At 48.4% G+C, this 19,422-nt stretch overlaps 8 protein-coding genes across 8 annotated transcripts; 2 read left to right on the forward strand and 6 right to left on the reverse strand.

Annotated features, from left to right (window-relative positions):
• Nucleotides 1-407: 407 nt before the first annotated feature.
• Nucleotides 408-1,268, forward strand: LCP9604111_4731 (phytanoyl-CoA dioxygenase family protein; the record flags this gene model as incomplete). Its single annotated transcript, XM_039072463.1, has 1 exon — nt 408-1,268. The coding sequence occupies one exon, from the start codon at nt 408-410 to the stop codon at nt 1,266-1,268; it is 861 nt and encodes a 286-aa protein (XP_038929221.1).
• A 321-nt stretch (nt 1,269-1,589) lies between these two features.
• LCP9604111_4732 (uncharacterized protein) lies at nt 1,590-2,762 on the reverse strand (the record flags this gene model as incomplete). Its single annotated transcript, XM_039072464.1, has 1 exon — nt 1,590-2,762. One exon carries the CDS (start codon nt 2,760-2,762, stop codon nt 1,590-1,592), a length of 1,173 nt encoding a protein of 390 aa, XP_038929222.1.
• A 1,360-nt stretch (nt 2,763-4,122) lies between these two features.
• Nucleotides 4,123-5,118, reverse strand: LCP9604111_4733 (fgaFS/easG family protein; the record flags this gene model as incomplete). Its single annotated transcript, XM_039072465.1, has 3 exons — nt 4,123-4,374; nt 4,439-4,632; nt 4,701-5,118. The coding sequence occupies 3 exons, from the start codon at nt 5,116-5,118 to the stop codon at nt 4,123-4,125; spliced, it is 864 nt and encodes a 287-aa protein (XP_038929223.1).
• A 605-nt stretch (nt 5,119-5,723) lies between these two features.
• On the reverse strand, nt 5,724-7,534 carry LCP9604111_4734 (putative AMP-binding enzyme; the record flags this gene model as incomplete). Its single annotated transcript, XM_039072466.1, has 4 exons — nt 5,724-6,638; nt 6,702-6,838; nt 6,903-7,167; nt 7,217-7,534. 4 exons carry the CDS (start codon nt 7,532-7,534, stop codon nt 5,724-5,726), a joined length of 1,635 nt encoding a protein of 544 aa, XP_038929224.1.
• A 2,837-nt stretch (nt 7,535-10,371) lies between these two features.
• LCP9604111_4735 (putative amino acid transporter) lies at nt 10,372-11,987 on the forward strand (the record flags this gene model as incomplete). The annotated part of the gene is made up of 3 exons (XM_039072467.1): nt 10,372-10,545; nt 10,602-11,369; nt 11,433-11,987. 3 exons carry the CDS (start codon nt 10,372-10,374, stop codon nt 11,985-11,987), a joined length of 1,497 nt encoding a protein of 498 aa, XP_038929225.1.
• A 779-nt stretch (nt 11,988-12,766) lies between these two features.
• On the reverse strand, nt 12,767-14,818 carry LCP9604111_4736 (potassium channel family protein; the record flags this gene model as incomplete). Its single annotated transcript, XM_039072468.1, has 3 exons — nt 12,767-14,411; nt 14,474-14,580; nt 14,645-14,818. 3 exons carry the CDS (start codon nt 14,816-14,818, stop codon nt 12,767-12,769), a joined length of 1,926 nt encoding a protein of 641 aa, XP_038929226.1.
• Nucleotides 14,819-15,313: 495 nt separating this feature from the next.
• Nucleotides 15,314-16,610, reverse strand: LCP9604111_4737 (Zn(II)2Cys6 transcription factor domain-containing protein; the record flags this gene model as incomplete). The annotated part of the gene is made up of 2 exons (XM_039072469.1): nt 15,314-15,465; nt 15,515-16,610. The coding sequence occupies 2 exons, from the start codon at nt 16,608-16,610 to the stop codon at nt 15,314-15,316; spliced, it is 1,248 nt and encodes a 415-aa protein (XP_038929227.1).
• Nucleotides 16,611-17,630: 1,020 nt separating this feature from the next.
• On the reverse strand, nt 17,631-19,282 carry LCP9604111_4738 (MFS transporter; the record flags this gene model as incomplete). Its single annotated transcript, XM_039072470.1, has 4 exons — nt 17,631-18,461; nt 18,512-18,589; nt 18,639-19,017; nt 19,074-19,282. The coding sequence occupies 4 exons, from the start codon at nt 19,280-19,282 to the stop codon at nt 17,631-17,633; spliced, it is 1,497 nt and encodes a 498-aa protein (XP_038929228.1).
• Between the last annotated feature and the right edge of the window lie 140 nt (nt 19,283-19,422).

The following is a 19,422-nucleotide window of genomic DNA, read 5'->3' on the forward strand; positions in this document are numbered from 1 at the left end:
TCATGTAAAGGGCTGTGAGGGATACAGCGTCGATCACACAAGAGCGGTCTTTGTTCAAATGAATAGAGCACGAAAATGATGTTCAAGAATCCAACACAGCCATGTATTCCAAACAGAGAGTGTGGAACGAGGCAGGGATGATCTCTTGGGGAAAGTCCGGGCTTGATCCCGCCCGTGGAGGGGCCGGCGAAGGAGGGGGTGTGTCGTTGAAGCAAGGGATGACCAAATTGGAGTATAAAAGTGCACTTTCATCCTTTCCTGGAGAGATTATCCTCATTGTCCCCATTGCCATATTTTCTTGTCCATCTCAAGAGCCTTCTCGTTCAGGGCCTCTGCCTGATCTGGAATTTGTCAGCTGGTCACAATATATACCAGATTGGAAGCCAGCAAACAGCAAATCGAACAAGATGAGATCACCAAGTCTCCCGCGACTGCCAGTCTCAGCAAGACCCGAGGCCATTCTCGATATTTACAACGATTATGGATGTGTAATTATCGAGGGGCTTCTCAGTTCATCCGAGGTTGCCTCAATGAATCAAGAGATTGATCCTGGACTGGCAAAACTTGCTCCCGGTAAAAACGGGGTGCCGTTGGAAGAGTTCCTGGGCATAAACACAAAGCGATTGCCACTGGCTCCAAATAGCCGTACTTTCCGCGAGGTGATTCTGGAGAATGATCTGATGCACGCTCTGAGTGAATCGATATTATGTGACAGTCCTGGGGAAGGGTATCATATCAACTGTGCACAGGTGATTGAGATCGGACCCGGTAACGCGGCACAACCACTGCATCGAGATCAAAGTGTATGGCCTTTCTGGGACCTGATTCCATCTCCAGCACCGGAGGCTTGCATCAACTTCTTTTGCGCCTTGACCCCATTTACGGAGGCCAATGGCGCCACAAGAGTGGCCCCGAAAACGCATCTTGATGTCGACCTAAACAACTTGAATCCGCCCCAACTTCTGCCAGTTGAGATCAACCCCGGCGATGGATTTCTCTTTTCCGGCAGACTTGTTCATGGTGGGGGAGAGAACAGGACCAATGAGTACCGTCGTGGTATCACAATCCACATTGCCCGCAAGGGCCTCATGACGGAGGAAGCACATCCACTATCAATCCCTCGCGAGATTGCAGAGACCATGTCTTACAGGGGCCAGGCGATGTTCGGCTTCCGAAGCAACTGGCCGATCAAGGATGGACCCGTTGGGACCTACTGGTCCAGTAACTTTGACGAGATTGGTGGCCATTTAGGACTAAAGTCTAGCTAGCGCAGAAAATTTACTTCATTTGACGTATTGGTATTCTGTCAGATCCCACCTTAATGCTTCGGACACGTTCGTATTTTACATTGATACACGACCCGAGTTTCAAATCCTGTCTGTCTTAGGTTTTCAAGTCAAGTTGGGATGAAATACTTCCTTTTTGGCATTATCTAGGTAGTATAATATGACGCTGTTAACAAGATGGTTCTCCCTCTACAATATCTCTAATTTCAGTTCGATTTGCTCACACTGGGGCCTATAGCATTTGGATGATATTATCGGTCGTTTGAAGAGAATGCTGTAAATACAGAATGAAGATGAAACAAGTCATTCTCCATCCCGACCCATCAACCAGCGAATGAGATCATCTTTGACAAGTGCTTCAAGATCCTTCGCAGGTAGCGTGATATGAACGTCCCAACCTGCTTCCTTTTGGTCACAAGTGAGTCGTTTCGGGAGAAAAATGACATCACCCTCAATCAGGCCGAACGAAAGATCGAAATTGTGGACAATTCCAAAACTGTCACCAAAATCCAGACCATAAATATCAAGATGTCGCCAACTAGAAAAAGCAAGGTCGGTAAATATCATGCCGGTTTGACTCCAATCCTTCTGGTTTGCGATGTATGTCATGCAGCTCTGGAAATATTTTCTATCCATGTTTCGTACTTTGTTCCTCACTTTGCACGCCAAATCAGTCAGGAATCGGAGTTGGTCTGTCTGAATTGGGCAATCGTGGGTTTTCCTGCAAGACAAACACTGCTCTGGCCCGGTATACTCCGGGCCTGGAGTTTTTAATCGAAGATTACATGCCATGTTTCCCAGAAACTCTCTTGCTGCGGATAGCTCGATCCGACCGCGCATGTTGACTGCCATGCATAAGTCTAGGCAGTCATATGTCTTGCTTTGAGATTTGACCCTTTGTATTGCGTCCGCAAGAGCCGAAGTCAAGACATCATTGCTCGACAAGAAGGGTGGAAGATCAGCGACAGGAATAGACGCACTATTTGGCTGGAACATGCAGGCGTTCTTTAAGACTTGAGAACATTGGTATTTGAGCTGCAAAATTCGCTCACTGTTGAATTCAAAGCGACATGTTCTGAGCGACGCTGCGTCAAGGGGAACGGGGTGTATTGCCGGCGCAGGACCAAGTTCTGCCGTGTGATCTTGGGCAGGAGACGTGTCTGCCAGTCCCGCAAATATAGCGCTCTGAGCTCGATCTTGCTCGTCAATGATGAGCGGCAGCGGGGTAACTGATGGGTCTCGGCAGCATCTTCCCAGTAACGCAAGGATTTTTGCCGCGCCTGTTCCGTCAAAAACAATATGGCTGAACGTCATCGCCAGCACGATTGCATCCGTGAAAATATTTGCCTGGAACCGAATCACAGGCTGTCTTTCAGTCGAGGGAATAAGCGGTGGGAGCGGACAAAGATGCTGCTTGGAGTCAGATGTCTCAAGCATTGACATGCCACTCTGCACGCCTCCTAACGCGCTTTCCATAGGGAATGGGTGATGCTTGTGTACCAGGATTGTACGGTCTTCTTTTGTACATGGTATTTGGACACTCTGAATGTTATATTTTCCATCGAGCTCTGGATTAACGACGATGTGCCCGAGTAGAAGGGGAAGCACTTTTGTCAAACGTGTGATGCCGGCTTCCAACAGAGAGAGACAGTGCGTAGAATTCGCTGTCTGAAAAGACAATAGATAGGAGACATATGCCTGGGGCGCTATGTGGTCCAGGGGACTGAGGATCACTGAGTGATCAAAAGAGGTAGACATGCCGGAGTAAGAAGCTTCGTTTGTTACTTATGATAAAAGGTGAATAACTTTGAAAATCTTGCTACATCACGGCGGGGGGAAGGAATTATTATCTAGCTGAACTCATTAGAACCATGTCTAAGTTACTAAGACCTACATTCAATACACTGAAATAGGTACTTTTGGCCATTGATAACGCCCCTTGCAGATCATGCACCACCACCTGTGATGGCGAATGCAAATCGATATCTAGCTCAGCAGACCGTCTGGTAGGATTGCATAGCTAGCTCATAAGTACGAAATACATGCATCAATTTAACACTAGTCTCAGTAATTACTAAGCCATAAATACAGGGCTCAAAAAAGCACACCGCAATTTCATTTCCTCCCTTATCTGTGAATTCTGTGAGCTGGGCATTGCTTCCGAGCTGTGGTATCTAAGTATGATGCTGAGAGGAAGTCCATCGTAGTCACGATGCAGCTCCTGTCCAAAGTAGCCCGGGTCCGTCTCCAGCACCGATGAGGTAATCAGGCAATGATCGCCGAACTCTGACCCAAAGGCTTTAGTGCACACTTCGTGTAGAAGTGGTTGTTGCATGGGATATATGTGGAAGGTCTTGCTAACAGTGAAAGACTACTGAGCTGCCTCATGTTCGCCAGGTAGCCGTCTTGCATCGTTTTCTGGCCGAATTCCCACATTTTCTTGCATTAATCCACCTTACTGTCGAAGGCTTTGACCTGCTCATCGATGATTAGGGCTCTGTCTGCTTGAAGAATCTGGAACACCTTGAGGACAGGCTTTGTCATAGTCATGGGTGATGTGGTAGATGACACGGAGGAAAGGAGGGTTGGGAAGTATCAGAGAATTTGCAAAATGGTATCTTGCAATTTCTTAGAGGTTTACCTTTCCATGTGGTTGAGGCAACATCCGTCAGTACCTTTGTTTTTTTTTTTTTTGTGGCCGCGAGCCGTTTTATTATATTATATCGATCAAGATAAAGACGAAATGGAGTGGAGGCCTCGATCACATTTCCAGACTGGTAGTTGAAGACTCTCGTAAAACAAAAAAAGAACGAGAACAACAAGGGTAGAGAGTTGGCTAAGCCCAGACGTGCTTCTCATGCTCTGCTACATCCTTGAAATACCGTGGGGGGTTTCCCGTCACTTCCACCACAGAATTGTTGAGAACTTCTTGTGGGCCATTCTTGACATCAACTTCCATGGCCGAAAGCATAGCTGCAAAGTCTGCAGGTATCCCTGCCTTTTTTACTAAAAGTTCAGCAAGTCCAGTTTCTGTAAGGCTGCGGTGGATGATTTTTTTGCCCAAAATTGTGGTGAGAATCTCCGCCACCTATGTATTATTAGCGTCAAAAGGATTTATCTACAGGTATTGAGTTGGGATAGAGTCATCTTACCTGCCCATACGATAGGAGCTCTGGACCTAAAATGACATATTCCGTCTTGTGCGATCCCCACTCAGTCAAGCAATGAAAGGCAACGGAAGCAATGTCGTCGGCTGAGACGAATGGAATCTTACCATCTCCAGTCGCGGTTATGATTTGATTTTCGTTCTTAATCCACTCGCGAGAGGGATCTTCTAATAGATTCTCTAGAATTGAAATCAAGCTTAGCCATATTATCGTTTAAGATTATAGCGTAGAAAAGGATAAATCGTACCCATAAACCATGTTGGTCGTAGTGCCACATACTCAACTTCTGCCAGAGAGTCCAGATATGCATGGACCTGTCCCATCGAGTGTCCACCTTTCTCAACAGTACTGGCGCTGAGAAGGACAAATCTTTGAACCCCTTTAGCGCGAGCTAGATCAACGAATTCGATCATAGGCGGGGCTATATCCATGACAGGAGGCCCAACTAGATAAATGGACGAGATTGTACCCAATCCATGCTTCCCGGCCTGTTCGAATGGTCTCTCCCACGTATCTCTTTTCAGCCAGTTGAACTGGCTGGATTTATAGGGGTCAGAGGGAGACGCCGAGCTAGATCCAACTAGAAATGGAGTTTTGGCTTGGTCCAGAAGTGCCGCAAGACGACTGGCCGTTTTACCCCGCCCACCCAGTACAAGAATAGTCATCACGAAAGATTCTTGGGTGCAAGTTTGCAAGGAAGACGGTTTGTATTACTTCCATCGAACTTCAGCGGTGGGGGTATATATGTTAACTTCATTTACGTCGAACAACAAGAATCCAGCAGACCGCTTATGTTAACCGAAACGCAAGATATGACTACACGTATTACCCTATAATTGAAAATGGCATATCCAAGAACAGAAACCGATCTTCCTTGCTTTAGCCTTCCAGGATCATGGTCTCGTGGATATTGGCAGTGCCCCCGAGGTGGGCCGAGAAGGGGTTGCATCAAATATACGCGTCCTGTCGCTGTGCCCTGATACAGCCCAGCGCCCACTGGGGCTGACGGACATTGATGCCCAATTTTGAAGATCGTTCTAAGTGCAGCACCAGTGCATCATGGATTCTAACCTTGGAATATCGGTTCTCGACTACCTCTGTAAGAATATATAATGAGCAAGGGGCTTATTGCAGTTTCCAATCTCCTTTTTTCCATCACTAAATACATCTCGATAATTTGAGACCTGTCACATACCGTATCCATTGTCGAAAGTGTTGTTTCGTTTACCGCATGCAACGACTGATCCTCCGAATACTGTGAAATGACCGTTTACGTAGACCCATCAAAAAGTGCAGCAATGTCATCTTCATAAAGCTGCAGAGTGGGTACCCTAGCTAGTGTCCCCTTAATAGTCCGGACAAATGGCTTGTCCTTCCGAGCAATTATTGTCAGTTTCGGTTCCAGTTTGAGGAGACTCGAATCGCTGATTCTGGAAAGGTACGGTTCTAAGCTCTCAAAGAAAGAACGCCGCCCGCTTTCCGTGTCGACATTGACCCCGTTTGTAATCTCAAGGAGAAGGACCAGATCGGAGTACCCGTTGCCTCCTATCAAAGCAGCCTCTACACGCGGGTGTTGCTCAATCTCCCGCTCAAAAGGAGAGACAAAGTATCCCTTCGCATCGGTGAGGGAAACGAAGTCATCCATCCGGCAGACAATCTTCCAGAGCCCTTTACGAGTAGGATGCTGAACCCACAAATCCTTGGTCTCAAATCTCTCTAGCTCAGGAAAGGCAATAAATATCGGCTGCATGACGCATTCTGGTCGACGGACAAACACCATTTCATAAAAGTCATCAGCCCGATGCTCAAACTCGACGCCTGCATGTGGCTGGAACTTGAAGTAATCCCAGTCCTCTTTGTCGTCCGGCCGTGTCTCGGTGAAATGATGTCCTGACTCGGTACAGCCAATAAGAGGGGCTAACTTGGTGTCAGAGATTATTTGATTCCCCAGGTGGCGCGCCAGAGGAGCGCCGGCATAGTGGACATATTCCAGGCTTTTCAAAGCTTCTGCGCCATCCGTGAAAGACAACATCTGACTCAACAGTAGCGGTGTGCATATAGCACCGTCCGCGCGGGCATAGCGCAAGATCTTCGCCACGTTTTCTGGGGATTGGTCGGGAGGTGGAAGGATGGCTGTCATGTTGACGAATGGGGGGATGAAGAGTACCGTTACCATCCCCACATACTACCACGGCGTTGTTAGTACACGAGACAAATGCTATTAAACCAGACAGAGCTCAAAACTCACATGCAATGTTGGCAAGTGTGTATACCATCGTTTGTTAGCGTATTGATGAATATGGCTCTCTGCGACATCTGGCAAGCTTGCTGGAGCTTCTAGATTGGCCACCATTCGAAATGTATGGGTGATTGGCTTAGGAGGGCCTAGGTGAATATTTATTGTGATTAGGCGGTCCCTCTCTTGATGAACGAAAGAAAATTGGCTCACCTGTTGTGCCAGAGCTGTGAAATACTAGCCATGGGTCATCCTTCGCGTCATCCCAGGGCTTGGTGTATTCAATTGCAATCGGCTCCGTGTCTCGGAATAAGTCATCGAGACTTGGGGCATCCATGTATTGAATTTCTGGTGCATGCTCAAGGGCTGCTTTGATGTCATTGGCTACATGCTTTGTACTTAGGTAGACTTCACACTCTGCTTTTCGAAGCACGTGTGCATGATTTTCTGGCATCATAGACAGGTTAGGAAGAATCAACTTGGAATTCTGTTAGCCGGGAAAAAGAAACGGGAAATCATAGACATACCTTCTTCTGTAACTTTCCTGCTGCGAGAGCAAGAATTGGATAGCGAAGATCTTTGGGTCCGGCATATGCAAAACATTGAAAAGACCGCGAAGATGGAGGCAGATTGTGCAAAAGCCACTGTGCCGCATGATTGGCCGCATCGTTCAATTGTTTGAACGTGATATCTCTATACCCTTCGCACACTTTTCCTTCGTCAACCGGGATCGAAATCCACGAACTGTTTGGTTCGTCACGCGCTCGCTGTTCAATCACAGATATAATGATGCGCTTTCCATGCTGGACGCCGGGAAAAGGCAGATGCGTAGACTTTGCGGACATTTTAGGTTTTCTGGCGCAGACAATGAATGGAAAGTGCGCTGCTTAATTTAAAGCTTCCACAACCACTAGCTTAGGTCCGACGATCGACATTATTGCGTCCTAGCTACCTAAATCAGGGAGCGATCTTGCATGAACCAAGACCCTCATCGCGATACAATCTGGTTTTTCTTTTGAACCATTGCATCATCGTATGTATTAGGTGGGCTGAAATTCTGGAGCCAACTTGCCGATCGCGTTCCCGTCGGCCCTTCCCATCTTCGCAATACTAGATGCGCCGTGAGATATCAAGCCCATCTTATGCAAGAATTAATTATTGAACTTCGTCTTGATCCGCCTTTGAAACAATCGCTAGTCATGGGACTGGAATTCGGACGAAATGAGATGTGTTCCCTTTAACTGCAGGTGTCTAAATTTAGAGGTAAAAGGATTGACAGTAATCGAGGAAACGATCTGCGGTGTTCGTGTGTGTTCGTGTCGATGGTTACCTTCAGTGGTATGAAATGGTGGACCAATTTCAGCACGTGATCTGACTAATATAAAGTAGCCCAGTCACGTGGTGATCGGCACTAAATCACGTGCATCTGGATCCTCAGCGGCCTCTAAGATAGAATTCAAAGTCTCTCTCTATGACAACGAATAACATCTCTAATTATCAATTTCCTCTATCTCTAAAAAGAAGCCGAAACCTTAAAACAGCCATACGGAGTACTAACTATGGTGATCCCCATCTAACGTCTATCATCCGGTCGTCGCCGCTTAAGGCACCTCGGCTGCAGGCGGCTACATACGGCTCCAGACGGCCTCGGCCGGTTTCGGGTGGCTTCAGGTGTTAGTTTTCTCCGTGATAGGAAACCTTGTTTTCGCAATGGAAGAATAGCCACTACTTGTGGCTTGCCTTTCTACTCCTACTATTCTCCCCTTTCGCTCTTACACCTCTTCAAGTCTCTTCCACCTTCCTGACATTGCTCATTTACTCAACTCGACTGCAACCATGGACATAACTGGAATGTGGTGAAGCTAGGCCACTTCGATAGCCTGAAAATCGGGGCGTTTTGCCACTTCGAGAAAGCAATTATAAGCGTGCGCTAAGCCTTTTTGGCAATTCCGTATTGAATTCTTGGCATATTTCCACATGATAACAAGCCATTCCTAGGCTCCTAAAAGGAAACGAGGCCCTATCGAGGTAATGCGTATAGGCAGTTGGACCCGTACTAGGAGTCCGGAGAGTTTTAAGCCGGGATGTACATATGCGAGGTATCGAATTCCCGAGAGAATTCTTGACCACTTAAAGACATGTAGCTGGCTATAAGGGGAATCCTCAGTAAACAAACAACACATCTCAGCACTTTACACTCACCAGTGAGAGTTTGGATAAGACACTAATGCTCGTTCTCACCTATGCCAGAAAGGTATCGATATTCTCGTGCATGTCTTCATCTTCTGTTATATCAGTAGCTCAGGGGAAGAATGATCGTGTTAGTCTTGCTGCAGCCTGAAAGGGGTGATGGGTCACGTGGTGATTGTATGGCGACATCTTCGTTCAGTTTGATATTCACATCTGAAATTATGACACCACAAGAAGGGGCGAGTGCGTAATAGATAGGGAGAGAAGAAGGATGAGAGCGGGTGAAATTATCCACAACAGTCGCGCACTGACCCTCTCTGTTGATTGCCAGATACACTCATTCGCTTGGCATCTGCACAGAACAACCTCTCAGCCCAGCCGCGGAGGTGGGTTAATGCTGCCTTCTTATGTCATCAGTAGTGGCATCTCACAACGTAGTCAAGGGTTGATATATCCTTCCAACTGAAGACCTTTTTTGTATACAACGAGCTACAATATACAAAGTTTCCCCATGATGGAGCGCGGGCGGGGCCTCCTTTGACCCTACGGTCTAGAGCATCACAGCATAAAACCGGAGCTAGAGGTGACCCGTTGCGGCTAAACATGCACATTACTGTCCCTCTTGACTACGTAAGGCCATCAAATACAATGAATAAGACCAAAGCAAATATGGACAGCCCTACATTACGATTCATTTATCCATTACGGAGTCTTAGCCGCAGGTTCAGCTGGTGGAAACTAATCAGTGGCTCACTAATCCGATGGTTTGATCCAACGGGGCGCAAAATGTGTTCTAACGGGGCGTAAAATGGTCAGAGAAACTGCTCGAGCGCGGGAATCAAAGGAGTCGCCGTCTTGGCGAATGCGGTTATCTCATCTCCTGGCCAATGGTGAGAGACAATACAAGCCGACGTTGCCTCCAGAGCTATTCGCGGCATTGCATGATAAAGATAACAAAGATAAGGAAGCCAATTCGACCCAATGATGGCATATTTCCCGGGGCCCCGACGTCTTCCTTCAGGTGTACCTCATCAACGTCGCCGATCCGAGCAATAGGCAACCAGTTCCTTCTGTTGATAGGACAGCACGTCGAACTCCTCTCCCGTAGCCAATCGCCACCAGACCAAGAGATATACTTCGGATCCTCCGTTTAGGGGGGGGGGCATGTACTTTTGGCTTTCTATAGTTCGCCACTTGGCAGTTTCAACTCGATCGAAACCTGATAACGTTAGAATATAAATTGCAATGTCCCCAGATCTTCTCTCGGGGCATTCGTTGCAACAGCGATCTTTTTCATCCTTACCTTCTATCTCTCATCTCGGGTCTCGCACCCATTGACACGATGTCGGGAGTTGAAAAGCCTTTAAGCGACACCAAAGGTGTCCCAAGCAAAGATGCCGAGGAGACAATTGTAGGAGAAATCTATGAGGATGGCGTCGACCATGGCGCAGACTCTGGGCTCCAACGCCAGCTGAGCTCTCGACATATCAGTATGATTGGTCTTGCTTCGTCCATTGGTATGGGCCTTTGGCTAGGATCAGGAACATCTTTGAAAAATGCCGGTCCGGCTGGTATTTTCTTGGGATATATCCTATCTGGCACCATCATTTGGAGTGTCAGTCAGAGTATAGGAGAAATGGCGATCATGTATCCCCTTCCTAGTGCTGTGAGTTTGGTGGCTTCTCTCTTGCCGACTGATCATTACTGACCCGGCCCCGCTAGTTCGTGCAATGGACTAATATATTCGTCGATGAATCCGCCGGTTTCGCGCTCGGTTGGGCTTACTGGTTCTCTTACTGGATCACCATTGCCAACGAGGTACAAGGAGCTATCACAGTACTCAACTTCTGGACAAGTGCCGTCCCCACTGCCGCTTTGATCACTATATTCTGGTTCGTTATTGTCCTGATGAATGTTGGAGCGGTCAAATGGTTCGCCGAGATCGAAGTCGTGGCTGCCGCAATCAAGTTCGGTTTCATCTTCGTTGTAATCATCTCCGGCATTGTTCTTTCCGCTGGCGGTGGGCCCAAGGGAGGTTATCCGGCGAGACCGGGAGGCACTATTGGCTTCCAGTTTTGGAACGAGATGGCGTTTATCAATGGTTTCAAGGGGTTCATCTCGGTTATGCCGACATGTATCTTCGCCTTGTCTGGATCAGAAAATGCTGGTCTAGTCGCCGCAGAGACCAGCAATCCCCTTCGATCTGTGCCCAAGGCTGTCAAGTCGATCTGGGTGAGATTGAGCTTGTTCTACATCCTAGGAAGTTTGATCGTCACGATCAACGTCAGCCCAAAGGACGAAAATCTGTTCGGTGCATCTGGCACCAATTCCAGTCCCTTCGTCATCATGTATAGGAACTCTGGAGTGGCTCCGCTAGCTCATATTATGAACGCTGTCATTCTCGTCTCTGTCCTCTCCACTGGTGGTATCTCTGGATACGCTGGGTCCCGAGTACTCGTTGGTCTCGCACAACTTCGCATGGCCCCCAAGGTTAGTCTGGTTCTTTTACCCCGTCCGAGAGTACTGCTGACAAAATGCGAATTTTCCGTGTAGGTTCTACAGAAGACCGATAGCTGGGGTCGTCCATGGTGGGGCCTTGCGCCTACTCTCATCATCGGAGGTGGGCTGGCCTACCTGAACGTCAGCAACGGTGGTGCTACCGTTTTTGGCTGGTTCTCCAACCTGACCTCTCTATTCACTCTCTTCGGATGGGGCATGATCTGCCTGTCACATATCCGTATGCGTGCTGCCTGGAAAGTTCAAGGCCGCTCTGTCGAAGAACTTCCTTGGAAATCAAAGGTCTTCCCTTGGGCTGCCTATTGGGGCCTGTTTTGGTGTGTAGCACTTATCATCATCGAGTTCTATCTGGCCGTGTCGCCCTTGGGTGACAAACCCAGTGCGGAGAACTTCTTCGCCAATTACCTCTCTGTGGTGGCTATTATCATTCTTTATATTGGCGCAAAGATTTTCTACCGCGGTAGAAGATGGAACAAACTCGAAGATATCAACCTTGATGCTTGTAGGAGGTTCTATGCACCACGGGATGAGGAGGGGAAGAATGAGAAGAGCTTCGCCAAGAAGTGGCTCAAGTTTCCAACCAAGAACTGACCAGCCTATGGGAGGTTATGTATAAATCCACTCCATTGTTGGGTATTTTAGTCAGATTTCAACTTTCCAAATACATATGTTGTATATTTTACTGAACTACTTCCGTTTCATCCTCCACCTAATTTATTTTGGGGATTGAACCACCAACCCCCCTTTTTGTTAATTCGACCCCGCCTGCGCCATATCTCAGGCATAAACTGACCGCCTACTAGAACTGTTCACCGCCTTCCTGGCCGCTATGCCTACGATTTGTATGTTTGCTTGCTTATTGCTGTTTGTATGTTTGCTAGATTTCTCAGCGAGAAGTTCGAAGCTTACAACGTTTGCAAAGGGTCAACCATATAAGCAAGCCGCTTCGTTGGTGGTTCAATCCCCAATATATATTGCAAGCCCTGTTGGGTAAGTACGACTAGATTGCAGAATCGCCTCAACTGTTGAATATTAACAAATGTTGCTTCATGCACACTTTAACCAAGAAAAACGAGAACTGATTTCACCAATAATCTAGTTCAAATGCTTAATTTCGCCCAGCTAGGGCAAAATCCAATCAGTAAGAACGTATTGCCTTACTATAACAAGACGAGTTGATAGCCTGGATTATGAAGAATGAAGGGTGAATGCTACGAGTACTGAGCGATATAGGGTGCACATTCTTTATTGCATCATTAAAGTCACAACCAAATTTAAAGCGTTACTAGACCGAGAGCCTTGGACGGCTGTGCCTGTGACCCCAGCGAGAATGCCCCAGCTTGGCAACATCATTTTTCTCGACAACTGATCTAATCCTCTGCTCCATCCCCCTTTGCTCTCTCGGATACATGATGAACCTGACTTGCCCTCCTTAATTCCCGATCAAGTACCTCAGTCAACCGCCCAAGCAGCCACTGAACCTCACTCGTTTCGGCAAGCAAAGGATTCTCCTGATCAGTCCAACTCCATTCCCGTGCTGCTTGCGCCTGTCCATCATTGGCTTCATCTCCAAGAACCTTGGGTTTATTATCTCCTTCAATCAGGCTCATATAATATTCCCATTCTAGATAATCGAATTTCCGGGATGGAGTGTTGCTGGCGTACTCAATAATTTTGCGTAGCTCTCGGAAGAGTAGGTAGATGTACTGGTGGATGTTTTCGGCTTGCTTTTCTTCCTTGTTGTTCTTGAAGTCGAAGTCGTTGCCGTTCTCTTTATTGGGATCTTGATTTTGGCTGAATTGTGCGTGCTGTTGTGCACCTTCTTTTTCGCCCGTCGTTTCCTCCATCCACCATCTGACCCAGGAGATGTGAGTCAGTGTCTTAAGCCTGTCCACGAAGGAGTGGTCACCCGGTAGAATAGTGAGCTCGCCAATGAATAGCGTAACGTCACGAATAAATCGGATGACGGTATCGCCAATATTGGAGATGAGAATAGTAATCGTAGGAACGGCAAGCAGGGACCAAAAAACGAAGAAGGATTTACCCAAACTACTGATCGGATACAAATCTCCATAACCAACTGTCAGAAGACTTGTATATGCAAAGTATAGAGCCTCAAAGTACGACCATTTTGCGTTCGACTCCGAGCGCCAGAAAACGACACCTCCGATCAGCCATATCGTCATCCAAAGCAAAAAAGAAAGCAAGAGCGAGAGCCATTTGTGTTGGACGTTTGCCAGCTTACATACCTGACGCATGGCTATAAACTCTCGTTTGCGCTGCTCCCGCTCGCTGCGGCCTTCCGCTTTGGCACTCTTCTTCCCGAGCGAGGGGATAATACCCTTAGCACCAGAACGGTCCGAGAAGGCTTCTCTGAGTAGGTATTTGCGCGTTTGTGCTGTCAACATGTTGCCAATCTTTTGCTTGCCATTTTCCAACATAAGCGTACGGATGGAGGATATGATAAGACCAAGGATAATGATTCCTCCGATTGCATATGGGAAAAGCAAACCCCGGCCGAGATGCGTACTTGGCGAGAAATTACCCACGCCGATGGTGAGCAATGTATAGTCTGCAAAATATACTGCGTCTAGGAAGCGCCATCCCTCGACCTTAGAGTAGACGGCTGCACCGCCCAGAAGATAGAAGCAGAAAATGATAGTTTGCAGCATGAGTGTTCGTTGGCTCGTAGTCAGATTGAATTTTCGGCTAGAGTAGCCACGGTAGGCACCATATCCAGTCACTGCCATTAATGACGCGATGATGAAATATAACCCTGCTGCGAATGTGCCATAGTAATAACTCTGCGAGTAGATTCGACCGTTGTTCTCGGGCTTGTACATGTTCACGCCGAAGGGAATTAAGATTGCGATCAAGAACGCCGATGAGATGTACCACCCTACGACGATGATTGGCTGGGCGATTTCGAAACGGATGCGTCGGGCCATGGTAAGCGAGAGGGCTAGGTTGGCGACAAGTGCAAAGACAAGTGATATTGCGTTGATAGCGGTGACCCTGCAACCGCATATGAGGTTACCGGGAGAATCATTCAGGGTATGTCTGATCATATTAATTACCATTTTGGATCCGGGATATCTGTCCCACCGCTGCTGGTGAGGTCCATTCGCCATGGTTGTGATAAAGAACAGATATTGAAAGCGCTAGCCATCGGCCCGAAAGTGCCCTGAAAAGAATAATGAGAATGTGGACTTCCAAAGTAAAGGATGACATAGTAGGTTTCTGCATACAGCTACTAGAGGGTATGCCGTACTTGCGAGCCACCAACGCGCAGCTTGCTGGTACTCGGTATCATGTTGCGACAACTTATTGATTTCGTCTATCTTCTGATTTGGAGAGCTGGCGGTGCGGTCGAGAGCCACTGCTTCGTCGGCAATGGCGTCATCGAAACCAGGTTCGTTCATTTCGTGCGTGCTTGATACAAGGGAACCTCGTGTACTCTGCCGTTTGATCACGACCTCGCAGCTGGAATACGGAGGATGGGAAGCAGCTAGAATTCCAGGTAGAAAAGAATTCTAGGTAGAAAGGAGAGACAGTGGGGACAGACATCATATGCATAATTGACTTCATTGGCGCATTCAAAGACCAAGCAAGGCTTGTCGCAAGCCTAGTGACGGGATGTCCGCTATGATTGGTCGACAATGCGGAGGGGACCGAATAAAAAGCAAGATCTGTCGACGTCATACCACGTGGCTTCCATGTTTTGGCAATTACCACGGAACTTCTATTTTCCGCAGATCAACGAGAAGCTTGGTTAGGGATATTAGGATCAACCTCACAAACATGAGTGTTCGGTCGACAATGATGACAAGCACTTCATCCGGTCCGCACCAAGCTATAATATGCCGTACACACAGTGCAATTATTCCAAGTTTCTTATAATTAGAGATACTTTCACCCTACAAATTCAGAATTTGCTTTAAAAGCCCTTGCAGCTCTTCAGCCTTCGCACGTAGTCCTCCACTTAGCCCCGCTTCCATTACCATGCCAGTGCCGACATTCCTTCCAAACATGGACTCTATAATGCTATCGTTGGAGCTTTGAATATGTTCTATAATCTTGTCAGTCACGAGTATGTGGCAAGAATACAAGTCACATACCGAGATCCTTCTCAATCGCATCCAACGCATCCAGTAATATCTGCACGGCATTGAGAATCCGCACGCACCCGTCATTCGTTAGAGGTAGATCACCCAGTCGCAGGTCCCACCGTAGCCCAGCTCGGGATGATGTTGACGATGTCGAGTCTGGAAGTATGGTAAATAGCTGACGCAGGTCGTGGAACACTATGTCATAGATGTTCAATAGCGACATGTAGCATGACAACATCATTAAGAGGGTGGGTGTGTCCACAAAGTCATGGCTACCGGGGTTGAAACTGGGAAGCCCGGTCCGCATCCATTTCTGTCGGGATACGATTTCTCGTAGCCATTGCGCGAGATAGGTTGCTCCGCCAATCGGGTAGTCGTAGATGCTGCTACTGCTGTGCTTTCTGTCGATGTTTGCTCTGCGGTACCGTTGCAGGTCGCTTGTGTAGTTTGTCATTGCGACAGGGATCAAAGAGAGGCCTTGGACTTGGGTGGATGGTATTCGGACTTGGGAGTTCGGGTTGTCGGGCATGGTGCTGTCCGTGTTTGGTATGTTGAGTATTTCTCTTATGTGATTTGTGTCGGCTTGGTTATAGTATGTCTGGTCTAACGAGTTGCTTGATTTTGTAAGATCGAGCTCTGGGCTCGGCGACTCGGGAGAGCACCACCATTCTGTCTTTCGGACAGGGAATGGCATACAAATTGGCATGACTATCTGGTCTCCCGGGGTGTGGAATAACATATCCGCCAGAATCGGGTCCAGCGATGGATCGGCCAGGTTGTGCGGGTCGGCGATGGGATCGACACGGGAGATCGATGGTAAAGGATCGTCCTGCGATGCAAGAAAGCCGGGAGACTTCAATGGTGGCGTCGATGCGTTTGATTCTGATGAGTATGTGGAAGGAATCTCTTCCGTCCTGTCGAGCTTCTTGGGCTGCCGCCCACTGCGAGCCCGCCGACTGAAAACGCATGGCACCCGAGCGCGCGAGCACCGTTGGCACGTGTTAAGCCATTCACCGTCAGACGATGGCACGCACCGCAGTTTCTGTAATCGACATCGATCGCACGATGTGCGGTACGACTGTGTGGGTTTGGCGGAGGCTGACATATTGATCGTAGGGCTGGTAAGGCTAATAAGGCTGGTCAAGCTCACGATACCAATGCTTGGCTGTTCTGATCGTCGTCAAGATGTGATAGCAGTGCGTGATCTGACGACTTGGCTAAAATTGGCATTGATTGAAATCTTAAGATTTTCCGTGTCGGTGGGTCAGATCCGGTTCTTGTATATATGTTTGGATTCGAAGTGGAGGACAGCCTGGAACCCAAAATAAGAACGGACCATGGCATTCAGCTGTGTAGCGCTGGACAGAACGCCCCTGCATGGCGCTATGAATATCGATTCCATAGCCAATCTATTTACAAGAATCGCCAAGGCGCTGCTGTGATCCTTCTGAGTGGGGCTAATTTGGCTGCAGGCGGGATCACACGTCAGGTCGCTTGCAGTGGTTTGGTCCAAGCCGCGTCTGCGGGTCTCTCTCGCTGTGTATATAGGCTGTTGAGCATGTCTTGAACAGTTCAGCATGTAAGCGACAACGTTTCTGATGTATGAATGTCGCAAGGGGAAGAATATCCTCCAGCTGTGCGCTCGAACGGAACAAGAAAATGGCAGCGATATCGCTCCGATAGGTTTGACACTTATGCAGACTTCTACTTCGGTGATATGGATATCGGGACGGGTGCCGTCGGCTCTCCGAGAGGGTTCAGAAGTCAGCAGATACCGAATCACTCTGACGAAGTGAATGCCTTTAACCCGATCGGTATCCTTCTCGCGAGATACCTCTGGCCACGTGGGTTTAGCCATCTGGGCGCATACTATTCGGGCCAATAAGGCTGGCAGGTGAAACGCACGCCCAGGGATCATTGCCGTTGTTATGCCGTGCGCCATAGTGGCATGAGCGGGTCAGCGGAAGAAGGCGCAACGGCATCCCCTGCTTGGCCCCAGCCCTTCATGGTTACTTCGCGTCTTGAATAATTTCTTCTTTCATCTTGTTACGAGGACAAAACAACCAATCGTATTGCCAACAGATTGGCGTATCATAGCATTATCTTTAAATATCTTGCACAATATTCACAGCGTGACTGTCGTCCGACTCCGGAGCCATTCTCCGTAACGGTAAAACAGAATCGGCACTGGCGCAAATGCCAGCGCCAGAAACCCTAGCAGCGTATTACCCCACCCGTAGTTGAGTGCCGAATACATATGCGACCCGGCAAGCGGCAAGAAGGCCCCGAACATTGAGCGAAGGAGAATGTTGGCCCCTAGCGCAGATGCCGCCGCTTCTGACCCGAATAGATCGACCAGATACAGCTGGGAGGGCATGATCACGAAGAAGGCTCCAAACCCAACGATGAACGTTCCAAATATCGGAGCCATCCAATGCACCTGGTGATATGCCGTCCAGCCGTAAATGAACAACCCAGGACCAATGACTGGCGGGAACCACATCATCAGGACCAGCCGGTACTCGGGCTTAGGTTCCTGAACATTGTCTACTGCCATTTTGCTCTTCAAGATCCGGTCGCTTAGTATGCCAAATGTAACTAGCCCCACGAGTTCGCCAATACCTAGGCCGAGGTAGGCCAGACCAGAAATGCCGGCGCTGAATCCGTACTGACCTTCAAAGACCATGCTAAAGGTGGCAAAAAGGAGATATAGAAGTCCGAATATGAGAGCCACGTAGATGGACATGACAAGCACGATCGGCGAAAAGATCAAGAGTTTGGTGGGGCGTACGAGTGCAGCGACAATGATCTGCTGCTTTGTAAGACCGCGATCGAGTTTTGATCGGAGGTGAAGGTTCCCGGTTGTGCGTCGCAAGTATGCGGCCTTCCGTTCCAATAGGGTGTTAGGATGTGTTTCGCGCATGAAGATGAGCGTTCCGATACCCGCTGCTCCTCCCTGTCATAGTGTTAGAATGCTAAATACTAGATCAGAACAAGACCGCTTACGAGGATCGCGACCACCCAGAAGGTCCACCGCCAATCCTTCCCTTCGGCAACGAAGCCCCCAATCACCGGTCCTAGAACCTAGGTCAGTTAGTATATTTCGACTACATAGTAGATGCAAGTTACATACCGGTCCCAGAAGCGGGCCCAGACCAAACAAGGCTGCTGCCGCACCGCGTTTCTCGATCGGGATGACATCGGCGATCGTTCCACCGCCCAGGGAAAGTGGCGCCGCTCCCGCGCAGCCAGATAGAAACCGGAAGACCAGAAATTGAGCGGGAGTTTGACTCACGGCGCAGGCGACAACAAAAATGACGAAGAGAGTATTGGAAATGTGATAGACGACAAGGCGCCCGTACATCTCAGAGAGCGAGGAGATGACGAGGGGACCCAATGCAAACCCTAGCAGATAAATACTGACGGCGAAGGTTGCCAATGTCATATTGGTGATCTCCAGGTCCCTGGCGACGCCCTCCATTGCCGGAGCGACCATGGTTGAGGCGATGTTGCTAGTAACTTAATTAGCATGGTCGGTTGTTTTTGTCTCACCCAGGAAACGACTTACACGACCATGGACAAGATGGCCACAATCACGACATGACCAAAGCCCTTGGTGGCAGGCCAGTTGAGGGGGTTTTTAGGGTCATCTGGGCCGTCCCAGTCGACCACATCGTCCTGCAGTTTATGCGACGGCAGCTTGGCAGCCTCCTCGTCTGCCTTCAGCTCGACATCAATCCGAGTCCGCTCGGTCTCATCATTACTAGAGAGGTTCATCCTACAGAGTGTACTCGGTAGTGGGACCAAAGGGAATTTGTCGTTTAGGACAAGCTTTGCGCCTATATAATAATAGAGAACGCTCCCAATAATTGCAAACGGAGATGGATGGAAGATTTTCTCGGGGATTCAAGTCCATG

The sequence above is a fragment of the Penicillium roqueforti genome, assembly GCF_015533775.1.
Source record: "Penicillium roqueforti strain LCP96 04111 chromosome Unknown scaffold_10, whole genome shotgun sequence".
NCBI classification, from domain to species: domain Eukaryota; kingdom Fungi; phylum Ascomycota; class Eurotiomycetes; order Eurotiales; family Aspergillaceae; genus Penicillium; species Penicillium roqueforti.